Source organism: Juglans regia, chromosome 8 (assembly GCF_001411555.2).
Source record: "Juglans regia cultivar Chandler chromosome 8, Walnut 2.0, whole genome shotgun sequence".
NCBI lineage: Eukaryota > Viridiplantae > Streptophyta > Magnoliopsida > Fagales > Juglandaceae > Juglans > Juglans regia.
The window spans coordinates 1,604,062-1,627,393 of NC_049908.1; the positions used below are offsets into that span (position 1 = coordinate 1,604,062).

The following is a 23,332-nucleotide window of genomic DNA, read 5'->3' on the forward strand; positions in this document are numbered from 1 at the left end:
TACCATTTTATCAAGATGAACAGCACCAAGCCAAGAATCTAAAGTCGTCAAAGTGCATTCTCTCATATGCTTCTTATTGTCACCAAGACATTTCATAACATCAGAGAGAATGCCCTGCAATAATAATAGAGAAAAACAATTCAGAATAACTTTCAAGTTGTAAAAAAATAAATGTATATAAGATTGCAGGAATTGTCGAATAAGGGCCAAACACCTTGCTTGACTTCTCAACAGCTGGTCCCATCGCAGAGGCAACGCTGCCAATAGTTGTTAGGGATGCCATGACTAAATTTTTGTTGCTGTCACATAGACGCCCCCTAAGAGCCCCAAATAACTCAACTGGCAGTCAAAGAGCAAAGCAGAACTTAACAAATTGACAAGTAAACAACGATGCTTATTTCAAAGGCACGAAGAGCAACATCAACAGACTCTGACCCAGGGGAGTAAGGGAGACTGAGGAAAATATAGAGGGAGAGAAGTGCCCTCATTCATTTTAAAAGCACTTGATCAGAATCCACAATGGTATTGCACCTGTTCCAACTGGTAGAATTCGCTTATTAGCCTCTTCCAAAATCTTATTGACAGCTTCAATTGACTCCAAACGAACCTGATATATAGAAAAGTTTTGGAATCCAAATGGTTCTAATTCATTAATGAATGTTTTCTCAAATCAGTTCCTAAACATTTGCAGCAACCAGAAGAATAGCATAAACCAAACTGGTGTTAAAATACACAAGAATCAAACCTTCCAATCAGGACTTTCCAAGCTCTTCAGCAGAGTAGGGGTGATTTTTCCACTAATATCTTCACGTGGAAGGCCATCTAGCCCACTAACTGTTATAGAAGAATTGGATTCTGATTCCTTAACAGTCCTCTTTGGAACGGCAGAAGCACCCTGAAGGATAACATATATGTGGACATTCAGTAAATCATAAACAAGAAAAAGAGAGTTGGAACTACAAAATAAGGAAGATTGCACTTTAGACCCCCAAACTATCACTCCATTTGTGATATGACCTCCAAACTACCAAAGCTGTCACTTACTTCCCAATTTAAAACATAAGTTGTAATGTGCACCCTTGTAGGATCTGGCAGTTAAGATAGACGAAAAATAGGTGATGTGACATGATCTTAAGAGTTGGATCACCCTGAAGGTGATGTGGCAATTGAAACATAAGTTGTAATGTGCACACCTGTGAAAATTGCAACTTATGCTTCAAATTGGAGGGCTAAGTGACAGTTTTAGCAATTTGGAGGTCATGTTGCAAAAGGAGTATTTTAGGGTAATGTAATATACCTCGAAAGGATTCTTTTCATACTCAGTATCAAGTGCACTAAGCAGTGCAGGCTTGACATCAGCAAGAAACCCCTTAATATCTGCCAGAGAGAATAGTTTAAAACCATTGAAAATCAAAATGAAGCAGATGGACAATTACAATATGACAAGTAGTCACCTGGACCAACAAATCTATGCACAACACCCAAAAGCTTGATTGTAGCATTTCTAGTGGCAGCTGCACTAGACTGCAATCCAGTTTCTTTGCAAAAATCAATTAAATCCTGTAAAATTAAAGTCACATTCACTCAATCACGACTACATGAGTTTATAATTGAAAACCACAAGAGAAAAGAACAAGACAGCACATAATATTAATGTTAAAAAAGCACAGAACACCTTAAGCTTCAAATGTGATGCACCAAAGTCCTCAACAGCTGAAACCATCCACAACAGTCCCTCACTGAGAACCTTAGGATTCTTGTGCTCCTTTGTGATTTTGTAAAGCTACCAAAATCACAATATTGAATTATTATCCATGACAATTGTCAAAAGATTATGTGCAAATGAACACGAATGACTACAGTAGAAACTCTTCACAGCAACTTCTACACAGACACCAATAGAAATCTTACCAACTAAAAAATATACTTACTCTATCAAAAACAAATCCAGGACCAACTGCCTCTGAGAAGGTAGTAAGGCATTTCATGGCATGACCACGGGTCTTAATATCTGCTACTTTTTCACTTATTCCTGTCAATTGGGCATAACAAATCTAGATAAGCCAACAGTTGACTTGACATGCATTCATTTAGCCACAAGAAAAAGAGTATACTTTGTTGATGACTAGGACATGCACACGCACGCACACACACATACTGTTTCTTTTTCTTGTGGCTAAAGAAAAAACAGCATATTCAGCATAAAAAGTTTACATCAGGTCCACTTAAACAAAAATTCAGCAAAACCGACCACAAATCTAGCTGTCGATTCAATATAAAAGAACAATACCTACCCGATAAGCAAAGCACTACGCATTTCTTTGGAAATTTTGTCGCTGACGAAGCTATGTAAGTAATAACTTCAATAACCTGTTGTTGAACCTGCAATGTTCAAATTAAAACCTTTATTTTTTTTTTTTTTTTTGCAGTAGAAAAAGAAAATAGTATTTAAAAAAGGAATCTGTCAAGATGCCAAAAGCAGAACCCTTAAATACCTGAACATTTTTTTCATTCCAACCAGGCACAGCGCAGAGTAAACGAATCAAAATCTCAACCGATTGGCCAAGTTCAGGTAAACCTTCTACTTGTTGTTTCATTGAAGAAATTGCTGCATGGAAATTTAAATATCAGTAACCATAAATCCCTCTTGCTTAGGTGGAGTATGACAAGAAAGCAATAAGCATATTTTTTAAAGAGTGTGGACAGTCGGTGTCAGAGCTTTAGACATCTTTCATTAACACCCTCTTTTATTGGATAGTGGTCCAAATCACTAACACTTCTCCTTATTCCCAGTTAGGTGGATCTCTTGTATACTTCCTATGTCACCAAGGTAACACCCTAGTTGTCTTAATAAATTTTTGTCTTATCCAAAAAAAAAAAAATTCTATTCCTTTTTCAAGCTTATTTAGAGGCAACGCCTTTATTGGCCAAACCCTCAAAAGAATTCAAGAAATTATTTTGGGAAGCTCAAAAAATATAGACTTTTCTTGTATACTTCCTGTGTACCTGGGTCGCACCTAATTACATGGATTAATAAAATCTCTTTCTTACTTATCAAAAAAAAAATCATAGACAACAAAATCTAGTATATCTAGAAAACATCATAAGCAGGGACTCGTGACAAGTATTTATAGGACAAAGCATTTTTTCTTTTACAAATAAAAGAGATGTTTACTAATACCAACAGAGGAATAATCGTAGACCAAGTACACGGGACATCTACAAGCGAAAATAGCTATGGTAACCATAAAATACAAAAAACAAAGAAGATAACCAACCCTTAAGTAGATATTAAATATTAAATAAGCCCAAGGTAGATATTAAATATTAGCGAAAATAGGTCTAAAAAAAGAAATGGTAATAACCAACCCTCAAGTCGTTCTTTCCATATGGTACTCCTCAATTGAGAAACAGTCTCTGCCTGTAGAAGAGAACCTAATCTGCTTTCAATCTCTTCAAGACTCATTTCTGCCGGCTGAACATTTTAAAATCATTACAGGAAGTCAGCAAAAAGCTCGTAAAAGCAAACAAAAATCAAAATACAGCTATCATAAACAAATAATTCATTTACCTCAACGTCTTCAGGGGGCTCAACTGGCTTTGACAATTTCAGCTGTCCAGTTCCATCACTTTTCTTGTTCGCACCACATTTTATAGTGCCCCCTTTTTTTATGTTAGGCTGATAAGGAACATAACAAATCAAGAAGGAAACACACAGTGATTCAAAGTAAATTAAGTTCCAAGAAACAAGCAGCAGAAAAACTCACAGCTGCCTGAACAGGCCTCTTCCCACTAAGCATGCTTGCTGCCGACTTTCTCACAAACACGTCTTCTGAAGTCTGCAGCAAAATCAAGCATGAAAACATAAGCTTGAAATCTAAAATAGGAAAAGAATAAACTTGAATGCTACACTAAAATTGTATCATGCAAAACCTAAAACCTGGTAAGGACCTAGTTACTAACAAGAGATATTTTTGTATGTAAAACTTGGTAAGCAACTCTTTGATAAACATCAAAGTGCCTCAAACCAAAGATTCAGTAACACTGTTCTCAGATTACTGTTCAATCACAAATAATTTGCCTTCCCTAGCTCTGTTTAGATCCCAGATCAGGCGCCTTTTTTATATTTTGATTGGCACCGCGTGTCTGGAACAACATCCTGACTAATCCCGGGGGTGCACAGGCCCTCGGCAAGGAGTTTCCCACAAGTGCGCCTTGGGTAATTCAAGGAAAAAATCCCCCAATCCAATGGCCCCTCGAAATTATTTGCACCCAAGGGGATGAACCTTAGACCTAGAGGGAGCATACCCCCAATCCCAAGGCCTTTACCACTTGAGCCAACCCCTAGGGGTTAGATCAGGCGCCTTTTTTAACAGCTTTAAAATAAGTAAATTTTCCAAACAATATCTAAACTATAAACCCACAAATGCTTCTACCTAGGATAGTCCTGAAACTTCTAGCTTTTAGTTCCAAACTTTGAACCTTTAAGAAAAATTGACAGATTCATCCAATTTCTAGTCCACAATGATCACGTCAATGATCCTTCTTACAAACCCAAACTTAAAGCCTAAAGCACATCATGAGAGCTATTTTGACCTTAGGAAGCCCCAGATACATGAGTTCCACTGCTTCATCTTCTCTCTAAGCTGTCGGTGCAATGCAGACAACACATATCCTCTATGTGATAAGCATCTCAAAGCAAAATTCACGAAATGGAAAGACAACAAATACAACTATTGATCATGATTCTGGTTTGTCTAATTTGGTGTATATGGTGATAAAGAAGTTATGAGTTTCAAAGACAGTACACTGACAATGGAGGAACTCAAATCTCTCTTTTGTTTTTTGATAAGTAATAAATCCTTAGTGCAAAGTGCAAAAAGCAGAATTAAAGTACACTGGGCATATATAGGATACACATATCAAGAAGGTGGTCAAATCTCTTCTTTTTTCTTTTGAGTACATTCTACTACAGGATACACACATACGTACTTCGATCATACCTATTTATAATTTTTCTTTTCATGATCAGTACATATCGAGAAGCTGATCAAATCTCTTCTTTTTTTCTTTTGAATACATTCTACTACTGGATGTCCCGAGATACGTTTCTATAGCTTTAGCTTTCAGAAGCTTGACCCCTTTACTTTCTCTAGCTAAGCATATATGATGTACACTCTATATGTACTTCAATCATACCTATTTATAATTTTTCTTTTCATGATCAGTACATATGCATTTAATTGATGAGATTAATAGGTACAGCCCAAGTACATGGGACAAAAGTTACCTTAACTAAAAAGAAATGAGTCACATCTGAAAAGAAAACAGTATGAGGAGCAAGAAACTTGATTTGAAAAGCAAGTATCAACTCACCTCCAAAGAGGGCACAATCCCACCAGCAGTTTGGACTGCAACTGGAATCACCATAAGAAGATGTAAGAAGCAAGGATATAAAACCAACAAATACTAACACTGCAGTAAACTGGTGTTCACTTGGAGTGCAATTATTTACAGACCTGAACTTGAAGCAGTGGATATACCAACTTCAGAACCCATAATCATTTCAGAGAGCTTCTTTCTCCGGACATCGTCAAGTTTCTCCAATGACCTCTCCAAAGGCCTCATGCCTACCAACTGAATTAAAAATGAATAAACATCAAAGTTTAAAATTCTAGCAGTACTGTTTAACTTCATGCATTAAAGGTTTATTCGATAAGTTCACTGTTCACAATAAATAATTGTCAAAAGTTGCAAGCACTACCTTAGCTATTGCTGCCAATGCCAAAAAGGCTGCATCCCTCACTTCAGGGGTACCATCATTGAGGCTCTGCATGAACCAAATTATTCCATCTTCAGATACACATAAAGAAGAAACTAGAATACAGCAGTAGATAGTCCCAAAGGACTCACAAATCAATGACAATACATTTGCATATAACTCAGAAAAACATTAGCAGGGGGAATAAATCTCGTAATTAAAAAAAACAAGCCATATAATGTTCAGAGCAAAATTCAGTCCTTGTATCAAACCCTGGTGGAGGTGCCAAGGAAAGGTGCTCACAAACACATGGTAAAATATGCACTATATCTTTATGTTATAGGTAATGCACAAATTTTATTAGAAGCATAGAGCGTCCTGCAACAGCAAGCATGGGAAAGACAAATAATCCACCAACTAAGTGTGCACAAATCCAAGTACATACAAATAAATAAATAAAAAAGGATACGCTCATCTAGCTAGAAGAAGAAAGAAGCAAAATTCCTTGAACTCTAAGGCGCGGTTTGGTTACACAGATGAAACCATCTCATCTCATCTCATCTAATCATTACACTTTTTCCAAATTCGCATACAAAATATAATAAACAATTCAACTTTTTCAAATTCCAAAACAAGAATAATATTAAAAAATTATATTCTAATAATATTTTATTTAACTTTCAACTTGTATCTCATCTCATCCCTGTGTAACCAAACGAGGCCTAAAAGATTGGAGACTTGGCAGCTGGTGTAAACATTCAACCAAGCAAAAAGATTGTTGAATAAGATGGCTTTTTCTGTCATCGTCATTTCATGCTCCGATTTCCAGACCCCTGAATTATGATCACCCCCCACACACTGGGGCATAGCCCATTCAACTCCAAAAGGGATAAATATTTCCATCATAAGATCCTAGCCAACTCACAATGCAACATAAAATTAGCTATGTTTTCCTCATTTTGCTTGGGATGCAATACAATTCTATCCATCAAAGGTCACTTTTTTCACTTGGTTAGCAACCTTTGGAAAAATCCTGACAATGGACAATCTTTAGAATGAATCATATTATACATAGGGATTGGTGCCCTATGTATAAGTAAAATGGGAAAAGCATTGATCACATTCTGTTAGATGAATTTGCTAGGGATTTACGGGCAGTGATACTTAGCACTTTTGTGATTGAGCAGTCTATACCTCTGCGAGTAGTGGAGATGTTAGCATATTGGCAGTGGCTGATTCCTATCACTTTTCTAACAATCTGATTTGCTGGATTGTGGAATTTACTAGAGAAGTGCAGGATAGGGAAGTATGTGAAGTTTCAGATTTATTAGGAAGATTATATGAGATGAAGATAGATCAGAACAGGGAGGACAGTTTGCTGTGGGTGCATGCGGTTAATTCCAGATTTTCAGTGAGTTCTTTTTTTTTTTTTTTTATAAGTAAAATAAGTATATATTCATCCAAAAAGTGTCAATTACAAAGAAAAGTTCTGCTGCTCCCATCCTAACTAGGTGGGAACATTAGAAACTAGAAACTCATGAAACTCCATGCCATTAAAGTCCACAGCATGAGCCCAAGTACAAAGAGTCCTAAAAAATAACATTTTTAGCTCTGCTATTGATCTCTCTTTGTCTTCAAAAATCCTCTCATTGCGCTCCTGCCATAAGCACCACAAAATACAGTTTGGGATCATCTTCCAAACCGCTTTAATCTGTCTCATTCCTCGAATTGAAGTCCAACAGGCCAAAGCATCCATCACAGTTTCTGGCATCACCCATGCTAGATCTATTCTGTTAAACACCGCATCCCAAATAGTCCTGGCTACCTCGCAATGTAAAAGTAAATGATCCACCGATTCACCCCCTCTTTTACACATACAACACCAGTCTGCTATGATTATGTTTCGTCTTTTCAGATTATCCGTAGTAAGAATCTTCCCCAAAGCCGCTGTCCACACAAAGAAAGAAGCTTTGAGAGGAGCCTTATTGCACCAGAGCTTTCTCCAAGGAAATTGACTGTCAGGCACTTGTGTGAGTACCTTGTAAAAGGAGCTAACAGTGAAGACTCCTTTCCTTGTTGGACACCACCACAAATCATCTGTATGCTGGGTATTTGGGCGACAAGAGTATAAAAGGCTATAAAAGTCTATAAAACTCCCCATCTCCCAATCCTGTGCTGCCCTGAAGAAATTGATATTCCAAAGGATGTTTCTACCTACAACTTCCATTACCTCCGCCACCATGGCATCTTTAGCATTTGCAATCTCAAAAAGTGTAGGAAAACTGTCTTGTAGAGTACAATTGGTACACCAAACATCCTTCCAAAATCTGATCTTTGAACCTGTACCCAATTGCAATCTTGTATGTTGATGAAAAACCACCCATCCTCTTCTAATGTGTTTCCATAATCCCATTCCAGCGGCCCCTCGCACCTCTCTAGTACACCAACCCCCCTCGAGACCACCGTATTTGTTCTCAATCACAATCTTCCATAAGGCATCCGGTTCCTTGTTATACCGCCACAACCATTTGCCAAGTAGTACCCGATTAAACATCCTCAGATTTCTAATACCCAATCCTCCATTGGAGATTGGACGACATACAATTTCCCACTTGACTAAATGGAATTTGAACTCTTCACCTAGGCCCCCCCACAAAAAATCTCTTTGTATCTTCTCAAGACGTCTCGCTACGCTGGCCGGTATAGGGAATAAGGATAAGAAATAAGTTGGTAGATTGGAAAGCGTACTTTTAATAAGCGTGATCCTGCCCCCTTTTGACAAATACATTCTCTTCCAACCTGCTAATCTTCTCTCTACTTTTTCAATCACAGTATCCCAAATAGAAAGAGCCCTCGAGGCTATACCCAGAGGTAATCCCAAATAGTTCATAGGGAGAGACCCTATCTTACAACCCATTATACCAGCCATTACCCTTAAATTTTGAACTTCTCCAATAGGCACCAACTCAGATTTATCATAATTCACTTTTAAACCAGACACTGCTTCAAAACAAAGCAACAATGCCCTCACGGCCCTCAACTGTTCTGTCTCGGCATCACACATAATAAGCGTATCATCTGCAAACAGTAAATGTGAGATGGTGGTGGTACCCCTACTCGGCGATCCAATCTGAAAACCACTCATATTACCATTAGTCACTAAGGCTGAGATCATCCTGCTTAGTGCCTCCATAACAATAACAAAGAGTAATGGAGATAATGGATCCCCTTGTCTCAAGCCACGCGAACTCGGGAAGAAACCCTCTGGACTGCCGTTGATTAACACAGAGAATCTTGCCGTAGAGATCTGATCCATGACCTCCATTTGTCTCCAAATCCGCACCTACCCAGTAGATATAGAAGGAAATCCCAATTCACATGATCATATGCCTTCTCCATATCTAACTTGCACATAAGCCCTGGGCTACCAGTCTTCACACGACTGTCCAGACATTCATTAGCAATTAGAGCCGCATCAAGTATTTGTCTACCCTTTACAAAGGCATTTTGGGGCTTAGTGACGATCTGTCCCAAGACCCCACTCAGACGATTAGCAAGTACTTTAGCAATGATCTTGTACGTACCATTCACTAGACTGATAGGCCGAAAATCGGAGATCTCAGAAGCCCCTACCTTTTTAGGGATTAAAGCAAGGAAAGTGGTGTTGAGACTTTTCTCAAATTTGCCAATCGAGAAAAGCTCCTGAAACACCTTCATAAGATCTCCCTTTATCACCTCCCAACATTCTTGGTAAAAACCCATGGAGAAACCATCAGGACCGGATGCCTTATCTTTAGCCATTTTCTTTATTACATCATAGACCTCTACCTCTTCGAATGCCCTTTCCATCCTTTCAACTTCCTCCAACTCTATATTACCAAAAACCAATCCATTCAAAGTCGGCCTCCACCCCACCTGTTCAGTTAGAAGCACCTCAAAGAAATTTACCACATGGTCTTTTATTGCTTCTTCTTCTCTACACTCGACCCCTTCAATTTTCAGCATCTCAATGTTATTATTTCTTCTATGAGAATTTGCAATTTTATGGAAGAACTTTGTGTTCCGATCCCCTTCCTTTAACCAAAGGGCTCTCGATTTCTGGCGCCGCGACATCTCTTCTTGTAGAATTATCCTCTCAAGATCTACAGCCAAACTAGATTTATGAATTTGTTCCTCCTCAGTAAGTGGTCTCCCTTCTTGAAGTCTTTCTAACTCCTGTATTTCCTCCCACTTTGTATTTTTATTGTCTTCTACATTGCCAAAAGTATGATGGTTCCACACCTTTAGGTCTCTTTTTAACTCTTTCAATTTGCCTGCAAAAATGTAGCTAGGTGTACCTTCAAGATGATACGAACTCCACCATTGTTTGACCCTATCCACGAAACCTTCAGACTTCAACCACATATTCTCAAACTTAAAATACCTTTTACCACTACGAATGCCTCCACAATCAAGCAAAATTGGCCAATGATCTGATGCTAGGCGTGCCAAACGAGTTTGCCATATATCAGGAAAATGACTTTCAAACTCAGGTGAAATTAAGAAACGGTCCAATCGGGACCAAGACTGATTATTTGACCAAGTTGCTCCACCCCCAACAAGTGGAAGGTCAATCAAATTCAAGTCAAAAATACACTCCGAGAACTCCAAACTTGCTGGTCTCAATCTTCTACTTCCAGAACATTCACTTTGAAAACGAACCACATTGAAATCCCCTCCAATGCACCAAGGGAGCTCCCACCAACTATACACCCCTACAAGCTCATCCCACAACATGCTTCTGTCTGAATCTAGATTAGGCCCATATACCCCCGCAAATGCCCACGAAAAACCATCTGAAACACATTTGAATGCACACGCTATCAAAAAACTCCCTATATATTCCTCCACTTTCTCCACCATTCCTCCCGATGCCCCTGAAGAGGCTAAATAAACCCAATCTACATATATGTTGCTCCATAAACTCCTCACAATCTTCCTGTTGATCATTTTCAGTTTTGTCTCCTGTAAGCACACAATAGCCGCTTTCCACTCACGAATTAAATGTCTAATCCGAAGACGTTTCTCTACCACATTGAGGCCCCGAACATTCCAAGAAACAATCTTAGGCTTCATTGAGAAATATTCAGCCCCTTCCCTTTTGCCCTATTCCTACTCGAACCACCTTCCGAATTCATCGACCACATCAATCTTTTCAATTCTCGGCTTTTCTTCGATTCCCCCTTCTTATTTTGGCGGTGACCAGCTTCCATAGCAGTTAACAAAGCTATGAACTGCTCCTCAAACCCATCACAATCTATCCCTACCACATTTCGAATTTCCTTTGCTTTGTGTATCACCCAATCTGAAACTTGGTCTGGAAAATAATAGTTCAGTGGGATTGGATTCCCCACTCTGTTATCCTGAAAGCTACCCCCTACCGAAAGCTCCTCAGAACCGCAAGCCTCAGGGATGAATAGTTCATCCTCCACGGAGTGCATAAAATCATCCGAATCATTCTCCTCCTCATCCACCTCAAGCTCCTCCAAATGTCTCACTGAGAGGTCCACCTGAGTCGAGAAACCCCCGCCTCCCTTCGTCGGCGGTATCTGTACCACGCGAGGTGGAGAAAGTCGATCCTCGAAACCCACCATCGCCTGTTGCGCGAAGAGCACCGGCGTCGCTTCATCGGCGACAACTGCCACCGTCGGCACTGTCTGTGTAACCGTCGGCTGACCCAGCGCCGTCGGTTGACTATCCGGCACAAACCCGAGGCTGCTCAGCTCGGGTGAGAGCCTGCTAGGGCTCGTGGACGAAACGGGTTTCTCAGACCCGAATCTGCTAGGGCTCGAGGGCGGCTCTGACCCGAGTCCTGCATTCCTGGGCTGGGCCGGCCCAGGCCCAAGTACCTGCTGACCAGAAAGCCTAGAAGGCCCTGCCCCATCAGCCCGAGTGATTACAGGCGAGCTGCTAAGATTGGATTCGGGCCGCGTCGGCCCACTCTTTTTTCTCCACACAGCCCAGCCCTTACCTTTTTTTGTTTTCAACTGGGCCTTGTTCATAGGATAGCCCGGCCCATGAACCTTCTCCTTCCCTTTTAAAACCACCGTCTCCTCCATTGCGTTAATAGACCCGGCAAAATTCACTATAGTAGCCATATCTCTCTGCAGTGAATGCATCAGTCCCCGCAAATCCGCCAAGTCCTTTCTGACTTCCCACGTCTCCTGACACAACGTATGGCACGACATACACTTTGGATGCAGCGTTCCTTCCCTCTGCCATGGCCTTTGTCCTCTACCCATAGCTCTCGCACCTTCTTCACGCAGGTTCCCACCGCCATCGCGCCAGTTCGCACCACCCTGCCGCTGGTTGATATTCACGGACAACGCCTCCTTATACGACCAATCTTTATGTCTCAATGCCCCACTACCGAGGTTCCGGCCCCCTCCTCCATGCACGCCAACCCTTATCGAGCCATCCGCACCTTTCTCTTTCAGCTTCTCCCTCATCTTCCTCCATCCCCCTCCGTTATCACCCTCAGGAATGCAAATGACATTTCTCCTCCCTCCCTGATTGTACTCGGATAATTCAAGAAATCTCCCTCGCCTGTTAACACAACGTTGTGCTATAAGACTAGAGAAACCATTCCGAGTTGCCGAATAAACCTCCTTCTTCCCCTTGCTCAAGCACTCCTCCAGTACCTTCACAGGCCACTGATTTGAAGAGTACCCCAACTCCACCGAGTACTCTGTTTTCCAACTTCTCTATGTTACTCGCACAGCACCCTCTCTAAGTTTTAACACGATGAAACATTTGGACTCAATCACCACTTCATCATACTGCCCCATCATAAACTTAAAACTTACATAAATCACTTCAATAATCTTGTGCTAAATGTTCTTTCCACACTGCAGTCTGATGTTTTTTCACTCAGATAATCATTGATCAAACAAATATGGAATGCACCGAAGAGAAAGGGAAATGGAGACTAAGTGAGTTCTTTTTACAAAGCGTTAACCAGTCATGGGGTCAAAGATTATCCTTGGAAATGTATTTGGAGAGCCAAGGTGCCAAGTAAGGTTGCTTTCTTCTGCTGGCTGGTGTCCCTTGGGAAGAAAGGTTTTTAGGTGGCCGAATGGTGTTTTATGTGTAAGAAGGATGGTGAATCTATTAATCATCTTTTCCTTCATTGTGAGGTGGCAACATCGTTGTGGAATGATATTTATGCAAAGGTTAACATTTTCTGGGTGATGCCTATGCATGTCGTGGATTTCTTTGCATGCTGGCTAGGTATTGAGGAGAGAAGTAAGAACACGGCAGTGTTGAAGATGATCCCCCTGTGCTTACTTTGGTGTTTATGGTTAGAGAGGAACGGAATGTGCTTTGATAATTGTGAACGTTCTATAAGGGAACTTAGAGAGTTTTTCCTTCGTACTTTAAGCTTTTAGGTGAAGAATCTTGTAAGGAATGGGAATGATTGTAATGTTTTGCTTTAGGCCTCGTTTATTTTCACAGTTTATCTCAACTCATCTCATCTTATTTCATCTAATTATTACAATTTTTTCAAATTTCCACACAAAATAAAATAAACAAATCAACTTTTTCAAATCCTAAAACAAAAATAATATTAAAAAGTATGTTCTAACAATATTTTATTCAATTTTTTAACTTTAATCTCAACTCATCTCATCTCGTCTCATCTGCGAAAACAAACGAGACCTTAGTTGTACTCTGTTTTAGCTTGTAAGTAGGTGTTCTCATTTGTATACTTCATGTGAACTTGGGTTATGTCTATTTACTTGGAATAAAATTTCTCTTATTAATTATCAAAAAAAAATTTGGTAGAATTGGCATAGAAATTTAGGACTCATTTGGACACTTAGAATTCTCGGAATATCTAAGAATAGTAGTGAAATAGTTTGTGAACAGTAGTGAAATGATTTGAATTAAGATGTTTTATTAGGTTTTGGAAAATGAGAGAAAAAGTTGAATAAAAATATTATAAAATTAAATTTTTTGAATATTATTTTTTAATATTATTTTTGTTTTCAAATTTGAAAAAGTTGTATTAATTTTTGTGTTTTGTTTGGAAGATTGGAAAAGTTGTATTGGGTTTTGTGTTTGGATAATGATTTGGTAATGATCGGATGAAAAAGTTGAAGATTTGAAATTGAAAATTATTGTGTTTGAGTAATGTTTGGGAAGGAAATATCTGAGAATACTTCATTACACAAACAAGGCCTTAGAAGTTTGTGGAGGATGGTTCCAAGTCGTTAAATGTGGTGCATTTGAAAAACAATCCAAAACTCAAAATTTTCAGAATCGTGAGAGGACGGTGACATATTTAAAAGCTATCCTATTCAGCACCCTCCATGCTTGGATGTTTGCTCACCATGCCTTCCTATTCTTCAATTTTCTAGACTTCAAAGATTTTTGCTCTTTTTCATCCTCTTGCCCATTGGGGCATTTCTTTTTGTATATCTCCCCTGTACTTGAGTTGCGCCCCACTATACTTCTAATGAAAGCAAATCACTTATTTAATAACAAAAAAACTTCTCGCTTATAGATCTTCAGTTAGAACAACATAGATTAGATTTGGTTAATCTAGGTTCAGCAACAACAAGTATGGCAAATATTGCATTGATAAAACCAAAAGGCACTTACCTCCATAAGAATGGGTACATAATCCTTATGCAATTTTAGAATAACCGCCTTGTTGCTTGTTTCAATACAAAACGTAACCCAGTTCAAAGTTGATGAGCGAACCAAAGGAACTTTGTTTTTTACCGCATTTTTAATGTCTGCAATAAATAGCATTCAATATAATCAGTATTTTTTTATAATTAATAAGAAATTTTATTACCAAGAGTAGGCATAGTCCAAGTACACAGGAAATATACAAGAGGAAAAACCTACATACACTCTAGAGACTGAAAATGACTAAAGCAAATCAAGAACATTATCTCCATTCAATACAAGAGCCTTAGCCCAAAAACACAAGGTATTAAAGAAAAACTCCCTGAGTTCTCCCATTGAGCGTTCTCTATCTTCAAAGCACCTCTCATTCCTCTCGAACAATAAGCACCACATCAAGCACGAAGGAATCGTCTTCCAAATGGCAGCAATACGTTGACTCCTCTCAAAACCTTTCCAACATGCAAGAAAATCCACCACATGCTTAGGCATCACCCAAGCAAATTACCCATCCTACCAAAAAACTCATTCCACGTCTTAGACACCTCACAATGAAGAAAAAGACGGTTAACAGATTCACCATCTTTCTTACACATAAAGCACCAATCTACTACATAAAGTCCACACTTTCTTAAGTTATCCGTAGTGAGAATTTTTCTAAGAGACACCAACCAACAAAAGAATGTCACCTTACTTTTTTTTTTATCGGTAATCACAACAAAAGAATGCCACCTTACTAGGCACCCGAAAGCATTTCCAAGGGTAATTATAGACACAATGACATGTTAGCGCCTTACAAAAGAAACTAACCGAAAATCTAGAATTTCCTGCATGAACCCACAACAAACCATCCTCCCTTCCCTGAACAATCTTCAAATCATATAATCTGCCAAAAAATCATAGACTGCGTTCACTTCCCAGTCATGCACATTTCTGACAAAATCAACATTCCATTGAAGATTATTATTCAAAAAAAAAGGAATTAGCCACTACAGCATCTTGATCCCTAGCAATCTTGAAAAGGGAAGGGTAAACACTCTTGAGAGCAGACTCCCCACACCAAATATCATGCCAAAAATGAATCCTTGTCTCATCCCCCACCTTGAATTTAAAAAGATTGACAAACTCCCCCAAACCCATCCGAATGGACTTCCACAAGCCCACCCCCTTACTTCATTAGAACAGCAACTCTCCCACATTCTCCTATATTTAACGTTAACAACATTTTCCCATATTGAATCCCTCTTAATATGATATCTCCAAAGTCATTTCCCAAGAAGAGCTTTGTTAAAAAGCCTCAAATTTCTCACCCCCAAAACCTCCACAAGAAACCGGTTGGCAAACCTTATTCCAACTTACCAAGTGAAACTTTCTTTCCTCCCCTTTACCTCCCCCCACAAGAAATTACGAAAAATACTATCAATTCTATTTGTCACCCCTGCCTGCAAAGGAAAAAGAGAAAGGAAATATGTAGGAAGATTAGACAACGTACTCTTTATCAAAGTAATTCTTCTCCCTTTAGACAAATATAACTTTTTCCAACCAGCTAACCTCTTCACGATCTTCTCAATCACCCCATCCCAGATCATAACAGATTTGTGAGGAGCACCCAAGGGAAGACCAAGATATCTCAACAACAGCGAAGATATCTTACACCCCAAAATATTAGCCAAATCTGAAAGATTTGAAACGGAGCCCACTAGAACAATTTCAGACTTAGATAAGTTGATTCTAAGAACCAAAACAGCTTCAAAACATAACAAAAGGACTCTCAAAGAACAAAGGTGGTCTTGATTGGTCTCACTAAAAATTAAAGTGTCGTCGGCAAAAAGAAGGTGTGAGACTTTTAAGCTACTATGAGATTCATCTCCCACCACGAAACCCGACAAGAAACATCCTTCCACCGCCGCTTCAATCTTTATACTCATAGCATCCATAACTAGAACAAAAAGAAAAGGAGAAGGAGAATCTCCTTGTCTCAAACCACGGAAATTATTGAAGAGCCCAACCGGGGTGCCATTCACCAAAATGGAGAATCTGGTCGTCGAAATACAATGTTTGATCCACAAACACCACTTCTCTCCAAAACCATATCTCCCAAGTACAAGAGAAACTCCCAACTAACATGATCATATGCCTTTTCCATATCCAATTTAACTAAAATTCCAGATTCACCCAATCTGATTCTACTATCCAAACATTCATTGACAATTAAAACTGAGTCAAGAATTTGTCTTCCCCTCACAAATGCATTATGAGACTTCAAAATAATCTTTTCCATCACCACACTCATACGATTAGCTAGCACCTTGGAGATGATCTTGTACACCCCATTTACCAAACTAATAGACCGAAAATCCCTCATTTCCACAGCCCCCACCTTTTTAGGAATCAATGCAATAAAAGTAGCATTAGGAATCAGTATAATCAGTATTAACAAACAATAGCTACCATGCGTCAAGTATCGGACACATGATAAACAAATCATTCCACGCATTGGCCTCCTTATAGAGTTTCATTTTTCCTTAAGCAACTTATAGCAGTTAATCAACAGTGAGAAGGAGATCTATAAGAAAAGTCACTAAAAAGAAAATAAAAATGAAGAGGAACTCAATGCATGTGGAAATGACGGAAGCATGTTTTAACATAAATAGAAACAAAACCTGCCTTCAACAATATCAGAAAGATTTACGCATCCAGCCCTATGCATTGCTTGGAGAGTTTGAGTAAGTGATTCCGTCGACGTAGGTTTTTTCTCTTTCAATTTTTCCTGTTTAATAAATAACAACACTCTTATATAAGAAGAATTCAAATTTCAACAGCCACTTTTTCAGGCATAGTAGCAAAATTTTAAAAAGTCAGTTTGAACATTAGATCCACAGAAACCTCAATATACAATCAGAGCATAATTACGTATAGAAATTGGGAAGGCCACCAATTCTCCACAATACATATGGAAATGTTTACCCAGGGATATCACAAGAACCAACTCCACCCTTAAATCACTTCCAATCATGCATCACAATAGTAAGGATTTTTTGTTTCCAAGCTATGTAGCTTAATATCAAGCATGGTTTAATTAGTAATTCCTCCACAATATGGGAACCACATCTAATTAGACAAATTGGTGGAACACCTTCCCAAGTCATAGAAAGCATCTACACTTTCATTTTATACTGGTTATTTTCTTGGAAAATGCGAAAATTGCAGGTCATGCTTTTTCATTTTCCAGTTTTCTTTCACACATTCTTCCACAATAACTGTTTTCATTTTCAAAACCAAACGAAGAGGTACAGAAAATATTTTCAATAACAAGAGACATCCTTAGTTTACCATCACCAACAGGCACGCTATCACAAGATGACATGTAGCACAAGAAACAAACAAGGAGGAATTGCAAGAAGATAGCAAAAAATTTTCATACATTCCTATCAATTATTTATCTCACATTGTAAACAGCATCATTGTACTTACAAGTAAAACTGGCAATAAGAAGCGTGAACTCCCAGAAAAATGCAATCTTAAACCACTAGCAAGATTGCCAATAGCTTGGATGGCTTCAACTGCGACAGCAATGTTCACATCTGTAATAAGCTGCATGCATAAATAAACAGGGAATTGCATCAGCAGAGTCAACAACAAGCAAAATGCATATCAGAAACTAAAAATTTTTACTTAAAAAAAAATATCAGAAACTATAAAAGAGAACAAGCAGAGCATATCAACATGCCAACTTTGAGCACTCAAATGAAAAACTCTAACTAGTCCAGTATGCATTCAAAAATAAAATAAACTTCTCAAACCCTTGAAAAAAATGCTACCAAACTAATGGAAAATGTATAAATACTACTGTATGAGAAAGTATCTTGAGGAAAGGCTGGCCTAATAAAAGATGGGAACAATACACAATATTCCATAATGCAGTGGAATATTGCATGTGCAAGAGATCTGGTGATAGGAACCATACACCTCTTGTTACATTGCGAGACAACTAGGGCCTTGTGGGTGGAAGTCTTCAGCCGAGTAGAGTTATCCTTTGTTATGCCGGCAACTGTGTTTGATCTATTGGCCAGTTGGACACTTCCGAGAGGAGTTCATCAAATTAAGACGGTGTGGAAAATGATCCCGATCAATATCATGTGATGTATATGGCAAGAGTGCAATCATCGGACTTTCAAAAACAAGGAGCGGTCGCCAGAGAAACTTAGAACTCTATTTTTCCGTACTTTATTTCTATGGGCCATTGCTTTAGATTTTAATGGCCTGAATGTTCATGACTTTCTAGCTTCCCTTACGTCAACCTAGATAGGTCTTATCTCTTGTATATCATCTTGTGTACTTGGGCTTTGTCTATCTCTATTAATAATATTATCGATTACTTATAAAAAAAAAATATTCCATAATGCATATCAAAATTTTTTTTTATAAGTAAAAATATTATATATATCAAAAAGGAATAACCAAGTACACTTGTGTATACAAGAAAACACATTGCCCATTGATCCCAATGACCCAAAAAACCCGTGAAAAACAACCCAAAATACACTAAGCCCGACCCCAACCCCTTGTTTCCCGTAGAACTAAAACGCTACCCGAAAACCCAACCCCAACCCCAACCTCTTATTTCCTCCTTTAGAAGTCATGGTAGAATAGCGTTACTAAAATTTACCTATATTTCAATCCTGAAGAGAAATACAAGGAGCAATCTCAACACGAGTGAAAATTAAGACTTAGCTGCATGAACAAAATAATTTTAACACACCTTCTTCAATATTCGACAAACTTTTGTAAAATCACCAGGTGCTATTCTTTTAGTAGAGAAATACAAGGAGAAATCTCAACGCGAGTGAAAATTAAGACTTAGCTGCATGAACAAAATAATTTTAACACACCTTCTTCAATATTCGACAAACTTCTGTAAAATCACCAGGTGCTATTCTTTTAGTAGAGGCGAGCTTGGTTAGCTCTGCTACAGCCTCCTTTCTTTCTGACCATTTAGCAGCTTTCTGAAGATAGATACAATGTTACTTGCATAATTTCATAACAAAATGGAAGACTGAGTCTACCAAATAGCACAACCAAACAACTTTGTTTGCCACCCAGAAAGAAAACACAAACAGAGATAGAACACTGACCACTCCATCCCAAAATCCGGATTTTTCAAGAGGAGTCAATATATCAACAGGATCAACAAGCTCATACTCATCTATTTCCTGAGGAGCTGTTAATCAAGATACATCAGGGACAACGACAGATTAGTAATATAGCTATGGCCTTAACACGTTTATCAAGAGCATGTTTAAAGACCATGCAGATAAATCACATACCATCAGTTGGAGAATCTGCAGCAGCAACAGGACCCACAACTTCAGATATAGCTTCTTGTTCTGGTTCTTTGTCTTGCTCGGATCTAACAAACATAAAACCATTAATTCCATCCATAAAAAGGAACCACCAAAAAAATGTTAAATTCGTGTATAAAATCATTCCTTAAAAGGACTACTTTTAATATTAGACAGTAAAAGAAACAGTGTTTGAATACAATTAGCATGCAGTCAGAAGGTAAATTTGTTAAACAGGTTGCAAAAATGAATTGAAAATTTGTCAGATTATCCCTATTTCTTTTTCTTTAGATTCAACCCCAAGGAAACTTTATTACAAAACCATTGAAGCACACAAAGGGAATATAATGCTACAACCTAATAGCCAGTGATTTTCACCTAGGGCATATAAGAAGGAAAATAGGAATGCCGCGGTCAAAGATATAGATTTTAAACTTCTAGAAGAACTGAGACCACAAACAACAGACTATGATTTAAAACCAGTGAATTGAGAAGCCAAGACGTGAGACTACCCATATCTGAAGCAATTGATGCACTTAATAAGCAGCAACAAGAGTTATGCAAGAATAAATTTTGATCAAGTGACATGATTTCAAAATAAAAACAGAGTGTAACAGATTTAAAGTGACAAAATGTAACATATGAAGTAAGAAAAGAATAGCGCTAGGAGTAAAATGGAGTTCGGGGTACAATAACAAGCATGAACATCCACTATTGCCGATGAACCTATTCAATCATGAAGCAAGTACACAAAGTTCAAAATTGGATACATTTCTTAACAAAAGGACATTCACCTTATTTTGCGAGATGGCTTAGCTGTTCCCGTGACATTTACAAGCTCAGCCTCCAGCTCTTTTTTCTTCCAGCCCAGAAAAAAATAATAATTAATTTCCAGCAAATAGGAGAAACATAGACAAGCCAACAGTAAAAATGAAAGAAAAACAAATTACAGCAACACATCTGAAGAAAGGAAGAAATAAGCATAAATCCAAAGAAATAGAAAATAGCATTGAATACCATTGTATCCCGCATTTTCTCAAATAGTATCGACTTTACAGGATCCTTCCCAATCCAACGACAGAGCTCCAAAGTCAATCCTTTAGAAGATGCACGAACATTTTGATCTTGATGGTCAAATAGTTCAGGAAGCATCTTCAAAATTCTTTTCGGGGGAACAACTTTTGCTCCAAACTCACTAATACAATCAGATAAATGAAAAACTAATTATTAATACAACGAAAGAAGTTATGCAATTTCCATAAAAGTAACAGTGCCATTGCAACAGATCTCCATTGGGAAAAACCTAAAAGAATTAAACAAATTCATGACACCATTTCTCCATCTTTTGTTGGGGGGAAGAGATGCCTAGAGAACTAATGCATAATTTGTAGAAATGAAAATTCGTATGCATACCTTAGGGCTTGAAACATGACATCAATTGCAGGCACAACGGCTTTGGCAACTTTGTTCTTTATTGCTTTCTCCATCACATCCTACAATTACCGTGAACCTTAAGTCTACGAAGAAAGTTTGACCAATCGCAGCAAAGCCACAAAAAAGAAGAAGAAGAAGAATGATAGGCATATCTTTGAATTATACATAACCAGCTTAATAAATCTTCCCAAATTCCACATATCAAAAATAAATAAATACACCTCTCATAATTCAAGCACAAGAGCACCACCAAAGCAGCAAAAGACAGGTTCAATATATTGTTAATTAACGGTTTATGTACAAATATTTAAGTTAGAATTATACAATAGATATTAACTTAGTTCAGTTATTAGGTACATGGTTAACTTAATAGCAACAAGATGCAGATTAACATTTTTATGAAATGAATTTTTCTTGATTAATAGAAAATAATAGAATCACCCAAGTGCATGGGATGTATACAAGAGAAACATTCATATGGGATTTACAGCCAGTACAATAAAGTCATGGACACTTGGTCCATTAAAATCTATCGCAACTGCCCAAACGATCAAGGTGTTGAAAAGAAAACTTTAACTTCATCAGTTGTCCGCTCGCGATCTTCAAAACTTCTATCATTCCTCTCTCTCCAAATGCACCACAAGAGACACGCGAGAGGCATCTCTTCAAAACTTATCGCCTAAATGACAATCACTTAAACCCCATATACACATTTCCACCTGCCAGAATGGCATATCAAGAATCAAATTGAACTTATAGTGCATGATCGCACCTAGGATGTCTGAGTCTACAACTCACCCAAGTTTGCCTTTTAACCACTAGGCTACACCTCGATAGATGGTTTGGCCTAAAAAATTAAAATAATTGATTATATAGTGTTATGGTGCATGCAAATAAAAAGCTTGAGAAACATTGGTATGTATGCATTCTCATTGTTACTGGGCCACTGAATCACGTTCGTGTATTCTTATAAATTCACCAATAAAAATGTTTTTAAATATGATATTTCAACACTATTTAGTTGAAGGAAAATTCATCAGAAAGTTTTGCTAAACTAGACAGAAAACCAATACTTCGCTTGAAAAAATCCAATCATTGCATAATGAAATAAATTTCAATTTCAATCAAGAAAGAAAGAGAAAAAGAGAGCACCAAGAAAACGTCAACAGCCTCCAATTCTACCCATAGCATAAATGCAGCTTGGGCCTTTTCCACTGTCTTTGGCCTTCCAGTGAGGCACTTGGCCACAATTGCATCACATATTTCCTTGCCATACCTGTGACATTAACAATCAAGATTTTCAGATTCAAGAAACCAGAAAAAGGCGAATAGAAAGCACGAAAACCAAAAGATTTAAACACACGCCATATGACACAACTTCTAAAATAATAAAATAAAAATATCCGACCTTGCCGCGTCGGCATCGGCAGCTCGTAAGTAGGCAATCAAAGCATCCAGCGCCTTCTCTTGCACCGGCATATTCGAATCCGCCACCGTCTTCTTGAAAAGCGGACCTGTTTGAACAAATACCAAGGCATGACCAAGATCCACACAACAACGGAGAACAACACTGTATGTCACTCTATTACTTAGAAAAGTAACGAAACGAACAGATCGACCATGAGAAACGGAGAAAAAGGGATCTGGGGCGTAAAGATGGGAACCCTAAGGAGAAAAAGAAAACGAGCGAGGAACGTACCAAAATCGCGAAGGCGGGGGTCTTTGGGATCTGTAATGGAGTCGCATACGGCGATCAAGTCAATGTTGGCCTCGTTCCTGACTTTCCAGTTCTTGTGTAACAGCCGATCTTCCCACGGCAATTTCTTCGCATCCCGCAACAACTTTTCCTCCTCCGACATTTTTCTAACTCGCACGACAGAAGAAACGCGACGCTTCTACCTCTGCCAATCGACCAATGCAAAATGTAGGAGTGCAAGAGAGTCGCTTCCTCTTCTTACTTCGTCCTTTATTCTTTTTTCATCTTTTCTCTGCCGGGTGCCGGCGACAGACGGAGAAAGGACAATGCACAACTGAGAAAAATGGTTGGGAGGAGCGTCCCTTTCTTTTTTATTTTTTCTATTTTCTTGTTTTTTTTAGGGGGGGACAAGTATGGTATTTTAAG

At 38.4% G+C, this 23,332-nt stretch overlaps 1 protein-coding gene across 1 annotated transcript in view; it reads right to left on the reverse strand.

The window, feature by feature from the left end:
* Window positions 1-23,069, reverse strand: part of LOC109001777 (protein MOR1-like) — a 36,132-nt gene extending 13,063 nt beyond the window's left edge. Inside the window, exons 1-28 of the mRNA XM_018979181.2 lie at window positions 22,910-23,069; window positions 22,619-22,724; window positions 22,363-22,486; window positions 21,190-21,269; window positions 20,794-20,971; window positions 20,571-20,635; window positions 19,762-19,844; window positions 19,570-19,655; window positions 19,327-19,440; window positions 17,909-18,028; window positions 17,102-17,204; window positions 14,405-14,541; window positions 5,765-5,830; window positions 5,520-5,637; window positions 5,377-5,417; window positions 3,768-3,839; window positions 3,572-3,679; window positions 3,370-3,475; window positions 2,496-2,608; window positions 2,295-2,382; window positions 1,932-2,032; window positions 1,676-1,783; window positions 1,455-1,560; window positions 1,298-1,377; window positions 746-895; window positions 532-607; window positions 215-339; window positions 4-114 (exon numbers count right to left, since the gene is read on the reverse strand). Coding sequence (XP_018834726.1) covers window positions 4-114; window positions 215-339; window positions 532-607; window positions 746-895; window positions 1,298-1,377; window positions 1,455-1,560; window positions 1,676-1,783; window positions 1,932-2,032; window positions 2,295-2,382; window positions 2,496-2,608; window positions 3,370-3,475; window positions 3,572-3,679; window positions 3,768-3,839; window positions 5,377-5,417; window positions 5,520-5,637; window positions 5,765-5,830; window positions 14,405-14,541; window positions 17,102-17,204; window positions 17,909-18,028; window positions 19,327-19,440; window positions 19,570-19,655; window positions 19,762-19,844; window positions 20,571-20,635; window positions 20,794-20,971; window positions 21,190-21,269; window positions 22,363-22,486; window positions 22,619-22,724; window positions 22,910-23,069 — 2,925 coding nt within the window. The remainder of the gene's footprint in view (window positions 1-3; window positions 115-214; window positions 340-531; window positions 608-745; window positions 896-1,297; window positions 1,378-1,454; window positions 1,561-1,675; window positions 1,784-1,931; window positions 2,033-2,294; window positions 2,383-2,495; window positions 2,609-3,369; window positions 3,476-3,571; window positions 3,680-3,767; window positions 3,840-5,376; window positions 5,418-5,519; window positions 5,638-5,764; window positions 5,831-14,404; window positions 14,542-17,101; window positions 17,205-17,908; window positions 18,029-19,326; window positions 19,441-19,569; window positions 19,656-19,761; window positions 19,845-20,570; window positions 20,636-20,793; window positions 20,972-21,189; window positions 21,270-22,362; window positions 22,487-22,618; window positions 22,725-22,909) is intronic.
* Between the last annotated feature and the right edge of the window lie 263 nt (window positions 23,070-23,332).